At 39.5% G+C, this 18,896-nt stretch overlaps 1 protein-coding gene across 1 annotated transcript; it reads right to left on the bottom strand.

Moving 5' to 3' along the window:
• Positions 1-14,254: 14,254 nt before the first annotated feature.
• Positions 14,255-18,497, bottom strand: irx1b (iroquois homeobox 1b). Its single transcript, XM_071368293.1, has 5 exons — positions 18,045-18,497; positions 16,808-17,050; positions 15,774-16,539; positions 15,066-15,126; positions 14,255-14,636 (listed from the first exon to the last, which is right to left on the bottom strand). The coding sequence occupies exons 1-5, from the start codon at positions 18,276-18,278 to the stop codon at positions 14,585-14,587; spliced, it is 1,356 nt and encodes a 451-aa protein (XP_071224394.1). The 5' UTR covers positions 18,279-18,497; the 3' UTR covers positions 14,255-14,584.
• Positions 18,498-18,896: the final 399 nt, after the last annotated feature.

The following is an 18,896-nucleotide window of genomic DNA, read 5'->3' as shown; positions in this document are numbered from 1 at the left end:
TGTAGCTAGCTACGATCAAACAAATCAAACCGTTGTACTGTAATGAAATGAAATGAAAATGTGATACTACCTGTGGAGCGAAGCGGAATGCGACCGGGTTGTTGAGTGCGGAAGTTCTATTCGGTAGACGTTGGCTAGCTGTTGGCTAGCTAGCAGTGTCTCCTACGTTAAGGACGACAAATAGCTGGCTAGCTAACCTCGGTAAATTAAGATAATCACTCTAAAACTACACACTCTAAACTACACAATTATCTTGGATACGAAGACAGCAAAGACAACTATGTAGCTAGCTAACACTACACTAATCAAGTCGTTCAGTTGAGTGTAATAGTTTCTACAGTGCTGCTATTCGGTAGACGGTGGACGTTTGCTAGCTGGCTAGCTGCTGGGCAGATAGCAGTGTAGACTGCGTTAGGACGACGAAATACGATAATTACGCAATTATCTTTGATACAAAGACGGCTATGTAGCTAGCTAAGAAGAAATTGCTAAGATTAGACAAATCAAACCGTTGTACTATAATGAAATGTAATGAAATGTAATGAAAAGTTATACTACCTGCGGACCAAAGTGCGAATGCGACCGCTCGCTCCAACCCGCTCCAACCCGCTCCAAGAGTCAATATAAATATTTGTTCAGTACTTTTGAAATATACAGCGACATAATTCAGAACATGGGCCATTCTTACAGTATTCTCCCTGTACACCAAGTCAGAACCGTAGGATAAATAAAGGGGGCATATAAGCAGACAATGAAAGCTCTTACAATATTCGATGATTACATTTCTCAAAAACAGGATTATAGGGTATATAATCACCACCAAGTCAGAACAATAGGCGAAATTAAGAGGTGAAAATATACCAAATTATTAGGGTGAGGCACATGGGCTACTAACTATCAAGGCACAAGCCGAGACCCAACTGCAGACACAGGAGGCAGATGGTTGGAGTCTTACAATGTTTATTAATCCAAAGGGGTAGGCAAGAGATTGGTCGTGGACAGGAAAAAAGGTCAAAACCAGATAAAAGTCCAGAAGGAGTGGCGGACAGGCTCGTGGTCAAGGCAGGCAGAAAGGTCAAGCAGGTGGGTACAAAGTACAGAAACAGGCAAGGGTCAAAACCAGGAGGACTAGAAAAAGGAGAATGCAAAAAGCAGGAGAACGGGGAAACCGCTGGTTGACTTGGAAACATACAAGACGAACTGGCACAGAGAGACAGGAAACACAGGGATAAATACACTGGGGAAAGCAAGCGACACCTGGAGGGGGTGGAGACAATAACAAGGGACAGGTGAAACTGATCAGGGTGTGACACTAACAGCATACTACATAACATACACTTAGTATTACTTTCTTAGCTACAGTATACATATCTCCCTGGCATATTACATCATTTATGTAGCAGCATACAAGACAAGTTTGGACTCACCTTGTTGTGCTGTGCTCACTTGAACAGGAAGGTGGCACGGCGGTCCTTCGTGGGTAAATTTTGTCATCAGACTGTGTCATCAAAGTCTGTCATTCTCTGGATTTATGGTGCTTTCAAGACAACTGGGAACTCTAAGAAAAAAAGGTTGAATCATGATGTCAGTGATCTTCAGGTCGTGGCTCTAGAAAGAGTTCCCAATTTACAATTCCGAGTTGGATGAAAGTTCAAAACATATTTTCCCAGTCGGTGCTAGTTGTTCCCGAGTTCCCAGTTGTCTTGAACTCACTAAAGTTACATTTTGCAGTTCCAAGTAAGCAGTTGTTTTGAGCGCGGCACAAATCATGCTTCATTGACAGCATGGCCAATGTTGAATGTTTATCATTTTAAACTAGGAAAAGAGACTCATAATCCCAGATTTGGGACCACACAGCCACTCCACTGAATAGCAGGCTAGTGATTGCTTTGCAATGCTTGCAGTTAGCCACTGATTCCTTCCAAACCACTCATTGTTGAACTTGCGATTTCGAACTTGTTGTGTAATGTTTATGGCCGATGAGCAATGATACGTTTTATCTATAATTTATCTTCATATGACAAGGATTGAAAAGGATTTGCCAATAGATTGTCGACTTGATTCATGGTGATGACTGCTAGCTAAGATTTTGAAAGTATGATGTTGACATGATCAGTCCAATCAAAGCTACTGTAGATATAACGTGATTTGACATTATTTTATCTGTGGCCAATGACCTTGAGCCTTCTTGGGTGGGCACTTCTAATGTAACTCTATGGCAGCACCCAAGGGGCTAGAGGGGCTAGCTCTACCCTTGGACTTGGCGGTGATGTAGTGTCCCCATGAGTGACAGAACACTGATCCAATCACAGCGCAACGCTCCGTATTTTCTGCTGGCTTGCCCCTCCACCACAGAAGCACTGAGCTAGGCTGAAATATCTGCATTTTGGAGCTGCCTTACTCAAGAAAACAAAAAAGAGACCAGGTTTGTATGTGGCTTTAATAACTCAATTATATATTTTTTGTTTTTTGTTACATTATTTGCGAATTGATATGTGACACATATTAATGCCAAAATTAAGGCATTTTTTGCCCCACATGCCCTGATCATGCTACTCAATGCTATGGATGTGTTTTCCAGATACTGTGGGGGACTACAGTCTACACTGCTCTCCATTATAATCCCCCACCACCACTCTCTCTTTGGAGGTTATGGTCTTTTCAAAGAGATCACAGGGTGTTGAATACTTCATAACAACAGCCCTTTCTCTATGGCATAAAACAACCAAGCACAGCAGGGGTGTATTCACTAGGAACCAAACAGAAGCGAACTGGGCGAAAAGTAGAGGGACCTACCTGAATGTGTTTTTAATAGAAACTCTTGTTTTCGATGCAAATCGTTTTCCACTGCACAACGTTTTGTTGCGGTTTGCTATGGTGTGCATGCACTAATAAATATATACCAGAATTCCTATAGCCTCCAGCAGAGGTTAAAGGACTCTGTCCAATAACATAACTGAGCCTTGGGCGCCCTCTGCTGGCCAAATACTGAACCCCAGTCTCCCAAGTAACTGCTACGGTCACCTCCAAAATTATTGGCACTATTGATATAGATTAGCAAAAAAAAAGAAAGATTTATAATAAGCTATATTGTAAATAGGAAATATAGATGGTTTTACTATATTTTATATTGTTGCTCAGAGAAAAGATAGGTGTCAAAATGATTGGCACCCCTAAAGATTATTATAAATCAAATGAAACAAGCAAAATTAAATCTTCATTAGCATTCTTCTGTTTTTCAATTAATCTCCGTTTAAGGAAATGTAATATGTGTATGCGACAAATAATTCCTGTTTCACTTGGGTATAAAAATGAGGTAACATGCATGTAAAATCCCTTTGTCATCCATCACCATGGGGAAAACTCACAAATAAAGAGACAAGTGGTTGTTGACTTTCATAAATTAGGCAATGAGTACAAAATAACAACTGAAAAAACAGTGGTGGACTTGCCTGGTAGAGGAAGCATGTGTATTTTGTCCTCACACGGAGTGAGGAAAATTGTTCAGGAGGCAAAGAAAAGTCTAAGGGCCACAGTTGGAGAATTACAGAACTTGGTTGAATCTTGGGGTAACCAAGTCTTCAAATCTCCATTTACATCCGACCTCCATGCCAATAGGCTATTTGGAAGGGTTGCCAGAAAAAAATCATTTCTTGGGAACAACCAACAAATGTAAATGCCTAGAGTTTACTAAACGGCATTGGCACATGGATTGGAATTGGGTGCTATGGTCAGATGAGACTAAAATAGAGCTCTTTGGCCATGCACACCAGTGGTGGATTTGGCATTGAAAGAAAGATGGATATGCAGAAAAGAACCTCATACCTACTGCAAAATATAAGGATAAGAGCATCTGCTAAATGACTAAAATGTAAATTTTGCAATTGCCATCTCAGTCTCTGGACCTGAACCCCATTGAAAACCTGTGGTTTGAATTGAAGAGGGCGCAAACCAAAGGATATCAACAATATAGAAAGATTATGTATAGAGGAATCAGGAATGGTCTAAGATCCATTCCAACATGTTCTCCAATCTCATAAAACATTATAGAAAAAGGCTGTGTCGTTATCCTCGCAACGGTAGGTTGCTGGAGTATTGAAAACCAGGGTAGCAATCATTTTGACATCTTTTTTTTATTACTTTAATTTTGGTTTATCACTAAACATATTATTTTTCTCTGTGAAATTGTGCTAGTATAAAATTGTATAATTTTCCCACTTATTGAGCATGTATTGTAGCTCAGTATTTGTATTATTTATTTTATACAGTCTTTTCTGCTTATCTTTAAACAAAGGTACCAATTATTTTGGATGTGACTGTATCTGTCTTCCACTCCTTTCCGTCACTGGGAGGCCATGTGTACTGGAATCTTCATGTTCATTACCTACACCCAGTGGCGGTTCCAGCTTGTATGGCTCCCTGGGCGAACCCCCACTTCAGCCCCCCCCCCCCCCCCCCCCCCTTCAGCGCCCTGTAATTTTTATTCAGACATTTGGAACAACACAAATAAATAATCATAACATTTACAACTATATAAATATATACAAAAATAAGACTCATAAATATCAAAAAGAAGTAACAAAGGCAAATAGAAACAAATTTGTGTTGATTTGGCACTCGAGCTTTAATACATTACCCATCCACCAACACTGTCAACCAAGAGTCAAGACTAAACCAATTCCCCTTGGGGATGTGCAGATTGGTTTTATATTATTTTTAACGATTTCGCACAAACCAGAAAAAAATGCAACAATATGTCTGTGAAACTATATATTCACATTATTATGAATGAATTGTGGTTTATTTGGTAACATTTCGTAGTGTGACTGATTTTACTAATTGCATTAGTACTGTACAAAGTTGGTACACTATTTGATAGATTCCCCCGCTCCCCCTACCTCGGCCTTCCAGTGGGGAGACCTGAGGTCAACCTACCCCCGCCCCCTTCCCCATCTCGTACTTCTGAGTGGGAGACCTTCCCAGGCAGTAGCCTGCCTAGCTCACAAACTAGAATCATGGCGCCCACTCCAACAAGGATAATTGACCCACAGTCCCACACAGTGACATGATATCATTGACGTGACATGCAAATGAGAGATAGAAAACCGATCGCACAAATGTCACCATTCCGATTTTTTGGGTGCGGGTGCCCTGTGCCGCCCCCGGTAAGATGTCGCCCTGGGCGGCCACAAATCCGCCACTGCTTTACACCCACCAGGGAGAAGACCAGACAAGGAATGTGAACAAGGCAATGGAGGGAGGGAGGGAGGGTGAATGATGTGGGAGTAAGTGGGTCACTGCCTTTGAACACAGAATAGACTAATACTTCAAATAATTTAATTTTCCCTGAGGGAACTTCATTTGTGGTGACCGATACATACAAGCACATTAAAATAATTTCAAACACAAGACAGTGCATTCCATTTAAATACATAGAAAAACAGGGCATGCGTACATCAGTCCAGTAGGATAAAGTGCATGTTCCCATGCTGACCAGTAGATGGCAGTATAAGCTTGCATCTGAACCAACTTTATGCTAATTTTCCTTTCTCAATCATCTTCTCACCTCTCACTGATGTCTTATCTTAGCTGATTAACACACTAACACTCACCCCTCACACACACATACACTCATACACACACACACATACACACATATGCGTACACAAACACACACACACACACACTGTTCATGCCTGTGTGTGTTTGTTTTTATAACACCAGCGTCATAAGTAGCTTTTGGTATCCTTGTATAGAGCTTTCTCTTTGTAATTGAGTAATTATGGAGCTATTAGCCTCAAGCACCTCTCTCTGCACTCTCTATGGTGCTAGCCTATTAACACAAGATCAATAGGGCTGTTTGTGCTCACTCCAGAAATGTGTGTGTGCCTGTGAGTGTTCGCTTGTGTGTTAGCGTGTGTGTTAGCGTGTTTGTGTGTGTGTGTGAGGTGGGTGCGGGGGGACTATAATTGGGGTTGAGTGCTTACTGGCACACACCAACTTCTATAAATATATCTCTGTATTTGTGTTCATTTAAAAGCCATGCAAATCCAACCCAGGGAGACCGTCTCTCCATTGACCCACTGATGAGTCTTTTCTATTGAATATTTATTTAAACCATCATATTTCCCAGCAGGGCATGCTTAGAATGCCAGCTATTTCTCCATAATATTCTATTTCATTATATAACAGTGTGTATTACATTAAAACCTAAACATATATATTTTTTAAATATACACAACACAAGAAAGAGTGTTTGAAGTTCCACTAGCTAAATGGATCCCACCCCCTTCCTCTCCTCTTGTTCCCCAGGATCAGTGCACTGTGTGTGGGGCGAGGAGGTCAGAGTGAGGGACTTCCTTTGGATCTCCATATTGGCTTAAGGCTACAGCTGCTCCTCAGAGATTGGCACCTCAAAACACAGTGATCTACTCCTTCAGATGTGTGTGTCTGTGTGTGTGTGTGTGTGTGTGTGTGTGTGTGTGTGTGTGTGTGTGTGTGTGTGAGAGTGTGTGTGTGTGTGTGTGTGTGTGTGTGTGTGTGTGTGTGTGTGTGTGTGTGTGTGTGTGTGTGTGTGTGTGTGTGTGTGTGTGTGTGTGTGTGTGTGTGTGTGTGTGTGTGAGATAACAGTAATATAGATGTCTCCAGCGTGAAGGAGGGGAGGGATTAAGCCTTCACCAGAGCATCAGATAAGCAAGGTATGATGGGATAGATATCCATACCCCACTGGACACACAGTGGTCTCTCCTATCCCACGTCTCTCTCTGCTAGGTAACACTTAATATTCAGCCAGGTCACTCAAGATCCACTGCGGAATTCGACGTACATTCAGGTAAGCAGGATGTCGGGCGATTATTTCAAAATTGGCCACTAGGGGCAACAGTGAGCACTATTACCATCAAGTCGGCTTGGGTTTTTCTAGGGCAAGCATATCCCAAACAATAACCCTTAACTTAACCCTTCAGAATTAATTGCTAAACTTAACCTTACAAATGTGCCGTTTATGGACAAATGTCAGATTCTGCAGTGAGACTGTATTCTCCAGGCTAAGAGAATACAGTATTAAATTTAACACTTAGGCACTCTTAGACAAAAGGGTTCCAAAATGGTTCTTCGGCTGTCCCGATAGAAAAACCCTTTTTGGTTTCAGGTAGAACCCTTTTGGATTCCATATAGAACCCTCTGTGGAAAGTGTTCTACATGGAACCCAAAAGGATTCTGACTGGAACCAAAAATGGTTCTTCAAAGGGTTCTCCAATGGGGACATTCGAATAACCCTTTTAGGTTCTAGGTAGCACCTTTTTTCTAAGCGTGCAGGTAGTGGCATAATACTTACCAGTTAGCACTGATTTATTAATAGTTACCAGTTAGCACTGATTTATTAATACTTACCAGTTAGCACTGATTTATTAATACTTACCAGTTAGCACTGATTTGTTAATACTTACCAGTTAGCACTGATTTATTAATAGTTACCAGTTAGCACTGATTTATTAATACTTACCAGTTAGCACTGATTTATTAATACTTACCAGTTAGCACTGATTTGTTAATACTTACCAGTTAGCACTGATTTATTAATACTTACCAGTTAGCACTGATTTATTAATACTTACCAGTTAACACTGATTTATAAATACTTACCAGTTAGCACTGATTTATTAATACTTACCAGTTAGCACTGATTTGTTAATACTTACCAGTTAGCACTGATTTATTAACACTTACCAGTTAGCACTGATTTATTAATACTTACCAGTTAGCACTGATTTATTCATACTTACCAGTTAGCACTGATTTATTAATACTTACCAGTTAGCACTGATTTGTTAATACCTACCAGTTAGCACTGATTTGTTAATACTTACCAGTTAGCACTGATTTATTAACACTTACCAGTTAGCACTGATTTATTAATACTTACCAGTTAGCACTGATTTATTCATACTTACCAGTTAGCACTGATTTATTAATACTTACCAGTTAGCTCTGATTTGTTAATACTTACCAGTTAGCACTGATTTATTAACACTTACCAGTTAGCATTGATTTATTAATACTTACCAGTTAACACTGATTTATTCATACTTAGCAGTTAACACTGATTTATTAATACTTAGCAGTTAGCACTGATGTATTAATACTTACCAGTTAGCACTGATTTATTAATACTTACCAGTTAGCTCTGATTTGTTAATACTTACCAGTTAGCACTGATTTATTAACACTTACCAGTTAGCACTGATTTATTAATACTTACCAGTTAACACTGATTTATTCATACTTAGCAGTTAACACTCATTTATTAATACTTAGCAGTTAACACTCATTTATTAATACTTAGCAGTTAACACTCATTTATTAATACTTAGCAGTTAACACTCATTTATTCATACTTAGCAGTTAACACTGATTTATTAATACTTACCCATTAGCATTGATTTATTTATAATTACCAGTTAACACTGATTTATTCATACTTAGCAGTTAACACAGATTTATTAATACTTACCAGTTAGCATTGATTTATTTATAGTTACCAGTTAACACTGATTTATTCATACTTAGCAGTTAGCACTGATTTATTAATACTTACCAGTTAGCATTGATTTATTTATAATTACCAGTTAACACGGATTTATTCATACTTAGCATTTAGCACTGATTTATTAATACTTAGCATTTAGCACTGATTTATTAGGCTCTTCTGTTGCCTCTCACATTATCATTCTGGTCAATAATTAAATATAAGCTGGGATTCAAACCAATCGTGGATTGTCGACAATGATGCTTTCAAAGGCAATATTTCTGCGTTTTCAGAGACTGCATTCACGGTAAATGCTACATATGTGGGCACAATTGGAAATGACCTAAAAGCCGCATTGTTGAAAACCCATGATCGGATTGAATCCCGGCCAGACACTTTTCAGTGTCCACACAAAAACATAAACATCATACAAAATAATCTTAGAATGGTTATTCAGGTATTATCAAAATAACAAGAAGACTCCCCTTAGCTGATTACAATTTGAGAATAAGACGCTGTTGTTTATTGACCTACCTGGTTAAATAAAGGTAAACAATATGCTTGTTGGGAGTGAATAGAAATACTACACATTGCAATAGTATTGAATATCAATCTAAAAACCATTAGCTGAGCATTTCCACCACACTCTGATGTGTCTGACTATGGTAAGGTTGAAAGATCCATGACATTCATCCATCCATCCCTCTATCCCTCTATTCCTCCTTCCCTCCATACTCAATCCTTCACCCTCCACCCTTTCATTTCCCACTGTGTTTGAGGTGTCATTTCACCAAATCCAGACTTCCCTACACACACACAGACCTCTGTCTTTGACTGACAGCACACCTGCCAAGGTGCAGTAGCTGATAGCACATAACAAACAGTCAATTTAACCCAGTATAATATATATCATTACACATTCCATATTTACGCTAAATTAATAAAGAGGTTTGTTTTTCCAAGGAAGTGGAACGATCGTTTCCCTCCCTGTTTGACGTTAATAGTTTAGTCATACAGTATATGACATCCTTTCATCATTCACCATTTAATATCTTCTATTTCTTTTCTTTAACGTTTATATCCTTTAACCAGGCAGGTCAGATGAGAAAAAATATGATTAACAAGACACCTGGTGGCCTGATGGTCTTCATTAACTGAACATATAATATCATTACTAAACATTTGTTTCATTGTGAACTACCTATGTTATAATAGTTTATAAGCAGTTTATGATCAGGTTAAATTAGAGCAGAGTTTAAATTCAGTGTCACCACAGCCATTGTACAGACTCAGTGCCTTGCTGACATTCCACTAAAACCACATAAGTCAACTCCAGCTGCCCATCCCTGAATATTGCCCTCTGATAAAAGACCAGTGTGTGTGTGTGTGTGTGTGTGTGTGTGTGTGTGTGTGTGTGTGTGTGTGTGTGTGTGTGTGTGTGTGTGTGTGTGTGTGTGTGTGTGTGTGTGTGTGTGTGTGTGTGTGTGTGTGTGTGTGTGTGTGTGTGTGTGTGTGTGCGTGTGTGAAATAGAACAGAATATTGTTCATACATTATGGTTGTGAAAACAAGAGGCCAGTTGCATACTACTATAGTACATGTAGTTCTAGATACAATGGTACATGTAGTTCTAGATACTATAGTACATGTAGTTCTAGATACTATGGTACATGTAGTTCTAGATACTATGGTACATGTAGTTCTAGATACTATGGTACATGTAGTTCTAGATACTATGGTACATGTAGTTCTAGATACTATAGTACATGTAGTTCTAGATACTATAGTACATATAGTTGTAGATACTATAGTACATGTAGTTGTAGATACTATAGTACATGTAGTTGTAGATGCAGTACATGTAGTTCTAGATACTATAGTACATATAGTTGTAGATACTATAGTACATGTAGTTGTAGATACTATAGTACATGTAGTTGTAGATGCAGTACATGTAGTTCTAGATAATATAGTACATATAGTTGTAGATACTATAGTACATGTAGTTGTAGATGCAGTACATGTAGTTCTAGATACTATAGTACATATAGTTGTAGATACTATAGTACATGTAGTTCTAGATACTATAGTACATGTAGTTGTAGATACTATAGTACATGTAGTTGTAGATGCAGTACATGTAGTTCTAGATACTATAGTACATATAGTTGTAGATACTATAGTACATGTAGTTCTAGATACTATAGTACATGTAGTTCTAGATACTATAGTACATGTAGTTGTAGATGCAGTACATGTAGTTCTAGATACTATAGTACATATAGTTGTAGATACTATAGTACATGTAGTTCTAGATAATATAGTACATGTAGTTGTAGATACTATAGTACATGTAGTTGTAGATGCAGTACATGTAGTTCTAGATACTATAGTACATGTAGTTGTAGATGCAGTACATGTAGTTCTAGATATTATAGTACATGTAGTTGTAGATACTATAGTACATGTAGTTGTAGATGCAGTACATGTAGTTCTAGGAACTATAGTACATGTAGTTCTAGATATTATAGTACACGTAGTTCTAGATACTATAGTACATGTAGTTGTAGATACTATTGTACATGTAGTTCTAGATACTATAGTACACGTAGTTCTAGATACTATAGTACATGTAGTTGTAGATGCAGTACATGTAGTTCTAGATACTATAGTACATGTAGTTGTAGATGCAGTACATGTAGTTCTAGAAACTATAGTACATATAGTTGTAGATACTATAGTACATGTAGTTCTAGATACTATAGTACATGTAGTTGTAGATACTATAGTACATGTAGTTGTAGATGCAGTACATGTAGTTCTAGATACTATAGTACATGTAGTTGTAGATGCAGTACATGTAGTTCTAGATACTATAGTACATGTAGTTGTAGATGCAGTACATGTAGTTCTAGAAACTATAGTACATATAGTTGTAGATACTATAGTACATGTAGTTCTAGATACTATAGTACATGTAGTTGTAGATACTATAGTACATGTAGTTGAAGATACTATAGTACATGTAGTTCTAGATACTATAGTACATATAGTTGTAGATACTATAGTACATGTAGTTGTAGATGCAGTACATGTAGTTCTAGATACTATAGTACATGTAGTTGTAGATGCAGTACATGTAGTTCTAGAAACTATAGTACATATAGTTGTAGATACTATAGTACATGTAATTCTAGATACTATAGTACATGTAGTTGTAGATACTATAGTACATGTAGTTGTAGATACTATAGTACATGTAGTTGTAGATACTATAGTACATGTAGTTCTAGATACTATAGTACATGTAGTTCTAGATAATATAGTACATTTAGTTGTAGATTCAGTACATGTAGTTTATTTTATTTATTTATTTTACTCGGTCAGGCTTCGACCTCTGGTATCATATAAACACACATAAGAATTGGAAGAATGCGTTGAATTGCAGGACATGAGCATTAAAACAGAAAAAAAAATCTCTGCCCAATGCAAAATGTGTAGAATTGTGGGTAAATAGCTTTAAAAATGCAAAATGTTCTCTCCGCCAACAAGAGGGTTGTGGACAGTTTGGGGTCGCATGGGTTGCAAGGTGAGGGTTTGTTACTACGCCAATAAATTACATTATCCATCCGGGCCTTTGCCACCTAGGAAATTTGTGTAACCGGACCTTCTCAAATAGTACTTGAGTACCCCTGCTATAGTGCATGTGTTTGTAGATGCAGTACTTGTAGTTCTAGATACATATTAGACAGTTTTTTTAATAAATTGATTATTCCATTTTTGTACCAATATAAACCCTTTACTCACGACATATTTAAGCAGTAAAGTACAATTCAGAGACCATGCTATATTGTGAATACAGTCACAGTTAAAGGCCGTTGTTCTCCCCGATGCACAGTCAATAAGCATCAGCTCAAGAGTGATAATCAATGCAATATATGAAATTCAAAAAGTGCAATTCTCCTGGATCTCATTTGATTAGGATCATGAAATGTGTCAGGCTACATCAGATATGTATATCATCAATACAGTAAGACAGTAAGAATGTTGTGGCGTTTAGCCCAGTGCATAACACATGGAGATCTGCTGCTGCTCTGTATCTCCAAATGTGTTCAGGCTGTCCCTTATTTCATCAGTGACACACCAGTGACATGGCATAAATCAACCATGACTTTCTCACATCCCAAATATGTGCTGTGTAGGCATTCATGTCCTTGGCATGTATTGGCCTCCCCTTTAAAGGCCCAGTGCAGTCAAAATGTGATTTGCCTGTGTTTTATATATATTTCCACACTATGAGAATGGAATAATACTGTGAAATTGAGAAAATGATGATAATGCCCTTTTAGTGTAAGAGCTGAAATCTCAGCTTTTTTTGGTGGGACATCATCAGCCGGTAAATTAGTTAATAGACCAATAAGAGAGTTCCAAACCTCTCTGCCTATAACAGCTAGTTTTTATTTTTCCCCTCCCAGACTACTGCCAGACAGTCCTAGCAAGATTCTTGCTTGAGAAATTGTTCTTTGCTAAGAAGCTATTTTTGTTTATTTTTGACCATTTTAATTGAAAACAATCACAGTAAGGTACCTAGTTGTTACCCATAAAGAATTTGATATTGAGATAAAAATGCCCCCCCCCCCCACATCTCTCCTTTTCTTCCCTTTATCCTTCTCTCCCCCAGACCCTGTTCTCTCTCTCTCTCTCTCTCTCTCTCTCTCTCTCTCTCTCTCTCTCTCTCTCTCTAAGCTGTTGAGACCCTGCTGGGCTTGTGGAGGTCACGATGGCTTCATGAGTGACCCCCATATCACACACACACACACACACACACACACACACACACACACACACACACACACACACACACACACACACACACACACACACACACACACACACACACACACACACACACACACACACACCCAGCCCCCATACTGGCTGATGGCCTTTCCTCTTCTCTGATCCATATTTCAGAGGCTGCATCATCCGGGCTCTAAGAGGCTAATCCGGGATGAAACGTGGGAGGGAGAGTGGAGAGCCAGGGAAATAGGCCTCTACAGTTAAGCAAACTGCGTTCCACATTTAGAATTTGAATGAGCGCCATGTTGGCACCCAAAGTACCAAGGCAGTCACATTGAAGAAATAATGTCATTGTAGACTCTTACAGAAAAAACACATGATTTCACATGTGGAAAAATCACACGATTTCATGTAAAATTTCACATAGAAAATCATGTGTTTTTGGAACACTTTACATGTTGCTACATTCATTTCAAAGGTTTTTGAAACACTTCATATGTGAAATTTACATATGGTGAGTGTTTACCTAGCTGTCTCGTTTTTTCATATAATCCCTCACCTGAATGACAAAGCCAATTGAAGAGCTTCGGTTACATTGGGTTATTGGCCAAATGCTGCACACATTTTCAATTATTTACATGTTTGTCATTTAGCAGACGCTCTTATCCAGGAGCAATTCGAGTTAAGTACCTTTGCTCGGGGCACATCAACAGATTTTTCGCCAAATCGGCCCGGGTATTCGAAGCAGCACCCTTTTAGTTACTGGCCCAACGCTCTCAAACGCTAAACTACCTGCAGCCCCAATGATGTAACATTGGCTATGGTTTATCATCATCATCAACGTTATAAATCATGCAACATGGAAAACGATATATTTGATAAGACTGGGGCGTAGGCTACTGGATGAAGAATATAAAAATAAATCAAAGTCTATGACCACGATTAAGTTTATTTCTCAAAAATATATCCTTTAAACAAATTATTTACATGTCGATAACTTTTTCATAGAAAATAAAACAGAAAACAAACATACACAGCAAAGACAAACATTGCCAGTATAAATGGCAATACGGAACATGTGTGTGATCAAAAACAGGCCTATAGGCTATGAATCTTGTCTCGCATCATATAGGCCTACTGTTTTAAAATCTGACGAGTTGAATCTTAAGTTTCACTCTCAAAAATAGTAGACTATTCGATAAATTGTTCTTCGTTAAATAATTATTCCAGATTATTCTCCGATGATAACTCTTCACTCTTCATATTGTGGAAATGGTCGAGAGAGCGCGCTGCGCGGTTCCGTGGTGAGATCTTTTGATGAAGAGAAAAGAAAATACAAACGTCAGAAAATTTAAATGAGTGTGACATTGAATAATTCATTTCCTATAACGATATTGCTATCAGGCCTATTTCATATCCTCCCTCAACATATGTGTATTCACTGGCAAGGCGTGAATAAATTTAGGGTAGATTATTTAAATTGCGTGAACGATGATAAGTCAATGGCACCCGTTCCACCCCTGTTGGCCGTATTAAACGGTGTCTAGTGAGGCGTTAAAAGCCGTTAAACTAGACCGATTAGATCTCTTCAGATGATTTATGAGCTCGAGCTGTGACAAGCCATTCCGTCAGGTGAAACGGCCTTTAACGGCGGGTTAAAAGGTTAATTTAGGCCTACCGGATGATTATAATATAGATGACACTTGACATAATGTCACGATGAGGTTTGAAATATCTTACCTGTCGGTGATCAGCTGGAAGGGAGACTTCGGCGAGCCAGACCTGCGAATATTCACGTCATCTGTAAACAAATAAACAATAAGGCAAATCAGTAAAATAATCAATATCCTTAGTAGACCTATTTTGAATTAGGTTAAGCCTGTTTTTAATGCAATAGTATTTCAGTGATGCTTTGATATAGGCATAACTGCCGAAACACGCTAGATTGCCCAGCCGAAAATAAAACGGTGAAATGAGGTGACATCTTTTTGTATTTAAAAAATGAAAAAAAAACATTTTGGAGTGCCACGGTCACCCAATGTTCTTCAACTTGGGATTTCATTTAAAGTCATTGTCATATATGGCAGAGCACTTAGCAAATAAATCGAGATAGCACACCTGTTAGCCACTCCACAGTATTTGTGTGTTGTTGTAGGCCTGTGACCGCTTCGAGATGAATGTATGGTTTATTAGGCTCTAGGCGATATTAGGCTATAGCTGATTTATATAGCCAAATGTTAGTTTTCAGAAATATCATAATACACAACATGAATTAAAACGAGTGTTAGATCAAAATAGTGTGCCATATGTGGAAATTGTTATTTGTACAACTGAAGAAGAACACTGGGCCGAATTCATGAGACTGTTATTAATTTCCAAGCAGATGAAAAATAGCCTCTAATCATAATCATAAACATATGCAGGGCTAGGCTACACTACAATACATACCATCTCGCTTTGGACTGAAGCTCTCCGACGACTCATCTCCACTCTCGTCCTCGGATGCCCCTGAAGCCTGCGTCGCCCTTGCGTCCTGACGCTTCAGTGCGCCATGGAGAGGCATGTGGTGTCCAGCTGGGTTTGCCGTGCCGAGAAGCGACCTGACGCCCAGAAGAGAGTTGGCACTGAGGAACGCTGCGTTGGCCCAGTTGTGGAGCTGCTTCCCTATCTGGCAAGTGTATATTCCATGACCCGGGAGTAGGGCCGGGTGGTGGGAGGGAGACGTGGCCGCGTGAGGAGCTGAGGCAGCCGGGGAAGGTTTATGGGAACTGTCGGGGCTTGTGGCTGTCTCTGCCAGAGACCAGATTTTGGGTTTGTTCTGTGGGGGCCTCTGGCACCCCGGTCCATTTGGGGAAAGATCCACTGCGTTTTTACAAGCACCAACAGGCGCCTTGATGAGAGAAATAGGACCCTCCATGCCTCTGAGGGCTTCCACAGACAGCTTCCTCTGGCTCTCCAAGCTACTCGAATCCGATGCCAGCTTCCCCTCTCCCTCCCCTTCCCTCTGATCTCCACGGTTTTCCTCGACCTTATCAATGTCGATACTCTCTAAATCGATCTCCTCGTCCTCTTCATCCTCGCTCTCCTGTTTCTCAGGCTCGTCCTCATTGTCACTACTGAAGATCCGTCCATCCCGGTCCTCCGCGCTGCGGCCCCACGTCACCTTGTTCTCCTTCTTCAGACGCCTGCGCGCGTTGGCGAACCACGTGGACACCTGGGCGGACGAAGGAATTAATTCATATACTTTGTTGATCCTTTATTACAAATATTCATAATTAGGTTAGTCATTAATCAAATTAGTATATATTAAACTGGCAGACATGAGAACAGCACAGGCAAAACACACAGACTGGCAGACATATTTAAAGTACGCATACAGGGCCCGGAGTTTTCCGGGTCAAATCATGTAGGCCTAGTAGAAATACTCATGGCCTAAACCTATTTTATCCCCCATAGCAGTAGAAACCTTTATCCCTATATACCTGTGTAAGTGTCATCTTGGTGATGATGGCCAGCATGATCTTCTCTCCCTTGGTGGGATATGGGTTCTTCTGGTGCTCCTGCAGCCAGGCCTTCAGAGTGCTGGTGGTCTCCCTGGTGGCGGCCTTGGCTCGGTTCGGGTCGCCGTAGCCATACTGGCCATACGGGTAGAACCCCGCGCCGGTGTGGACAGCCAGACCACCCGGGTGAACTCCGGGACTGTCCTTCAGATCGTACTGGGAGTTCTGGGGGACAGAAATAGTGGGAGAATTATATGTAATGTTTGTCTCTTCAAAAATGTAATAGTTCTAGGCCTATTTGTTTTTATCCAATTTGTTGGCCTTGATTGACTTTCCAACGCAAAATAAGTTTACAGTATGCTGGGTATTATGACTGTAGGGTAACGTTGAAAAACTACCCCATATCAGTTCGCTCAGTATGAGTTTGTCTTGAAAGGTGAAACTGAATCTCACAAGTCCTGACAAACAATGATGTCACACTTGCAGTGTGATCTCACACTGTGTAGGCTATCTCCTAAAATAATTAACGACAATTAGGCTATTGTAATTTTGTCTAGGTTATGGAGATTTTGTTTCTGACTTTTTCATACAAGCACCGATATCTCAAATTTCTTATAGCCTACAATAGGTCTTATTTTGATAAATTCCCCAAACTTTAAATATTAGCCTAAATAATTCTACATAATTGACAGTATGGGTATATAAATTAAACTTGATATTTTATCAAATTGCTAATTAATTATGAGATGTATTTTATATGGAAAATAATGTATAATTCAGCCAATCTCTCTCATGTCTAATTGTTTGTTTAATCTAATCTTAATATTTCTGAGGCAATTTAAAATTACTTTTATCTTATTATCGAAATAAGCTACCCAATGAAAATATGCAAACGAATTGTTTTAATGACTCACATTTAGACTTTTGGTATTGTGCCATGAATAATAAATCAGAAAATCCCATGAACTCTTTTTGTCCCTATTTCAAGGAACAGACATTTCAGTTTCGAAAAACATGACAGAACTTTAAGTTGAAAAGAGCTCAAAATATAAAACATTTTCCCTATTACAATCCCATTATATTAGAATATTAAACTTTCCAATCCTTAAAGGCAATCCACTTGCATGTATTTAACTGGCCTGCACATTCAATCAACATTTGAGAAACAACCACTCGAACAAAGTTCCAATTCTACGTTCCAAGAAACGGTCTCTCCTACCATTTGCGATATGAGGGCGAGGTCTGCACCGCTGTAGGGGAGAAACGCGCTGTAGTTCTGAGCCGCCCACGGGTTACCATACATCCCCAGCATCGAGCTAACAGCAGCGGCGGTAGCTGCCTGATTCACGCCTCCATCGGTGCCTCCATCCCGGCCAGAGCCGGCCCGGTCGCCCCCATAAACCTCCTGGGAGCCACTTAGAAACTGGGGGTACCCCAGCTGCGAGAAAGACATGTCCGGAGAGAAAGGCGCAGTAAATTCCGTGTCACAAGGGAGGAAAGGAAAATATGAGGAATTCCCAGTTTGCCAGAAAGATAAGGATGTCTAAATTACAAATCACGAGTAGTCAGTCAGACAGACAGTCCCACTCCCCGTCAGCGCAGTAAGCTCCAATGGTAGTTATGAGTTTGGCACTTGAGCGCCCAGTGAAGCCTCTCTCTCTCCCCGCAGGACTCTCTCTAGTAGAGCTGACGGGATGATTGGCAGGCTGCTTAACAACCAAGCCCCTCCTATGCCCCGGGCAAGCGATCAGTGCATTGGTTCCTTCTCTGGGGTGTGTGTGTGTGTGTGTGTGTGTGTGTGTGTGTGTGTGTGTGTGTGTGTGTGTGTGTGTGTGTGTGTGTGTGTGTGTGTGTGTGTGTGTGTGTGTGTGTGTGTGTGTGTGTGTGTGTGTGTGAGAGATCTCTTTTCTCATAATCACCGTTCTGTCATTTTTTGAATGGGTGTTCAAATAAACAATGAAAAGAAACAACCAAAACAGCAAAAATTATACAACAATAATAACAATAATATTAATATTCTATGAAGGCCTGATTATTAAACAATTGACTTAATAACAATAATGTTACATTT

Source organism: Salvelinus alpinus, chromosome 26, assembly GCF_045679555.1.
Source record: "Salvelinus alpinus chromosome 26, SLU_Salpinus.1, whole genome shotgun sequence".
Classification (NCBI taxonomy): Eukaryota; Metazoa; Chordata; class Actinopteri; order Salmoniformes; family Salmonidae; genus Salvelinus; species Salvelinus alpinus.
The sequence above is the reverse complement of the archived record's forward strand: the minus strand, read 5'-3'. Positions and strand labels throughout refer to the sequence as shown.

Bases quoted from the DNA above. Each gene is read 5' to 3' on its own strand.
- irx1b (XM_071368293.1), bottom strand. From the start codon at position 18,278: ATGTCTTTCTCGCAGCTGGGGTACCCCCAGTTTCTAAGTGGCTCCCAG. The intron at 16,540-16,807 runs GTATATAGGGAT...TCGTCCGCCCAG, and splicing joins CCAAGATGACACTTACACAG to GTGTCCACGTGGTTCGCCAA. The intron at 14,637-15,065 runs GTAAGATATTTC...CTTCATCAAAAG, and splicing joins TTCCAGCTGATCACCGACAG to ATCTCACCACGGAACCGCGC.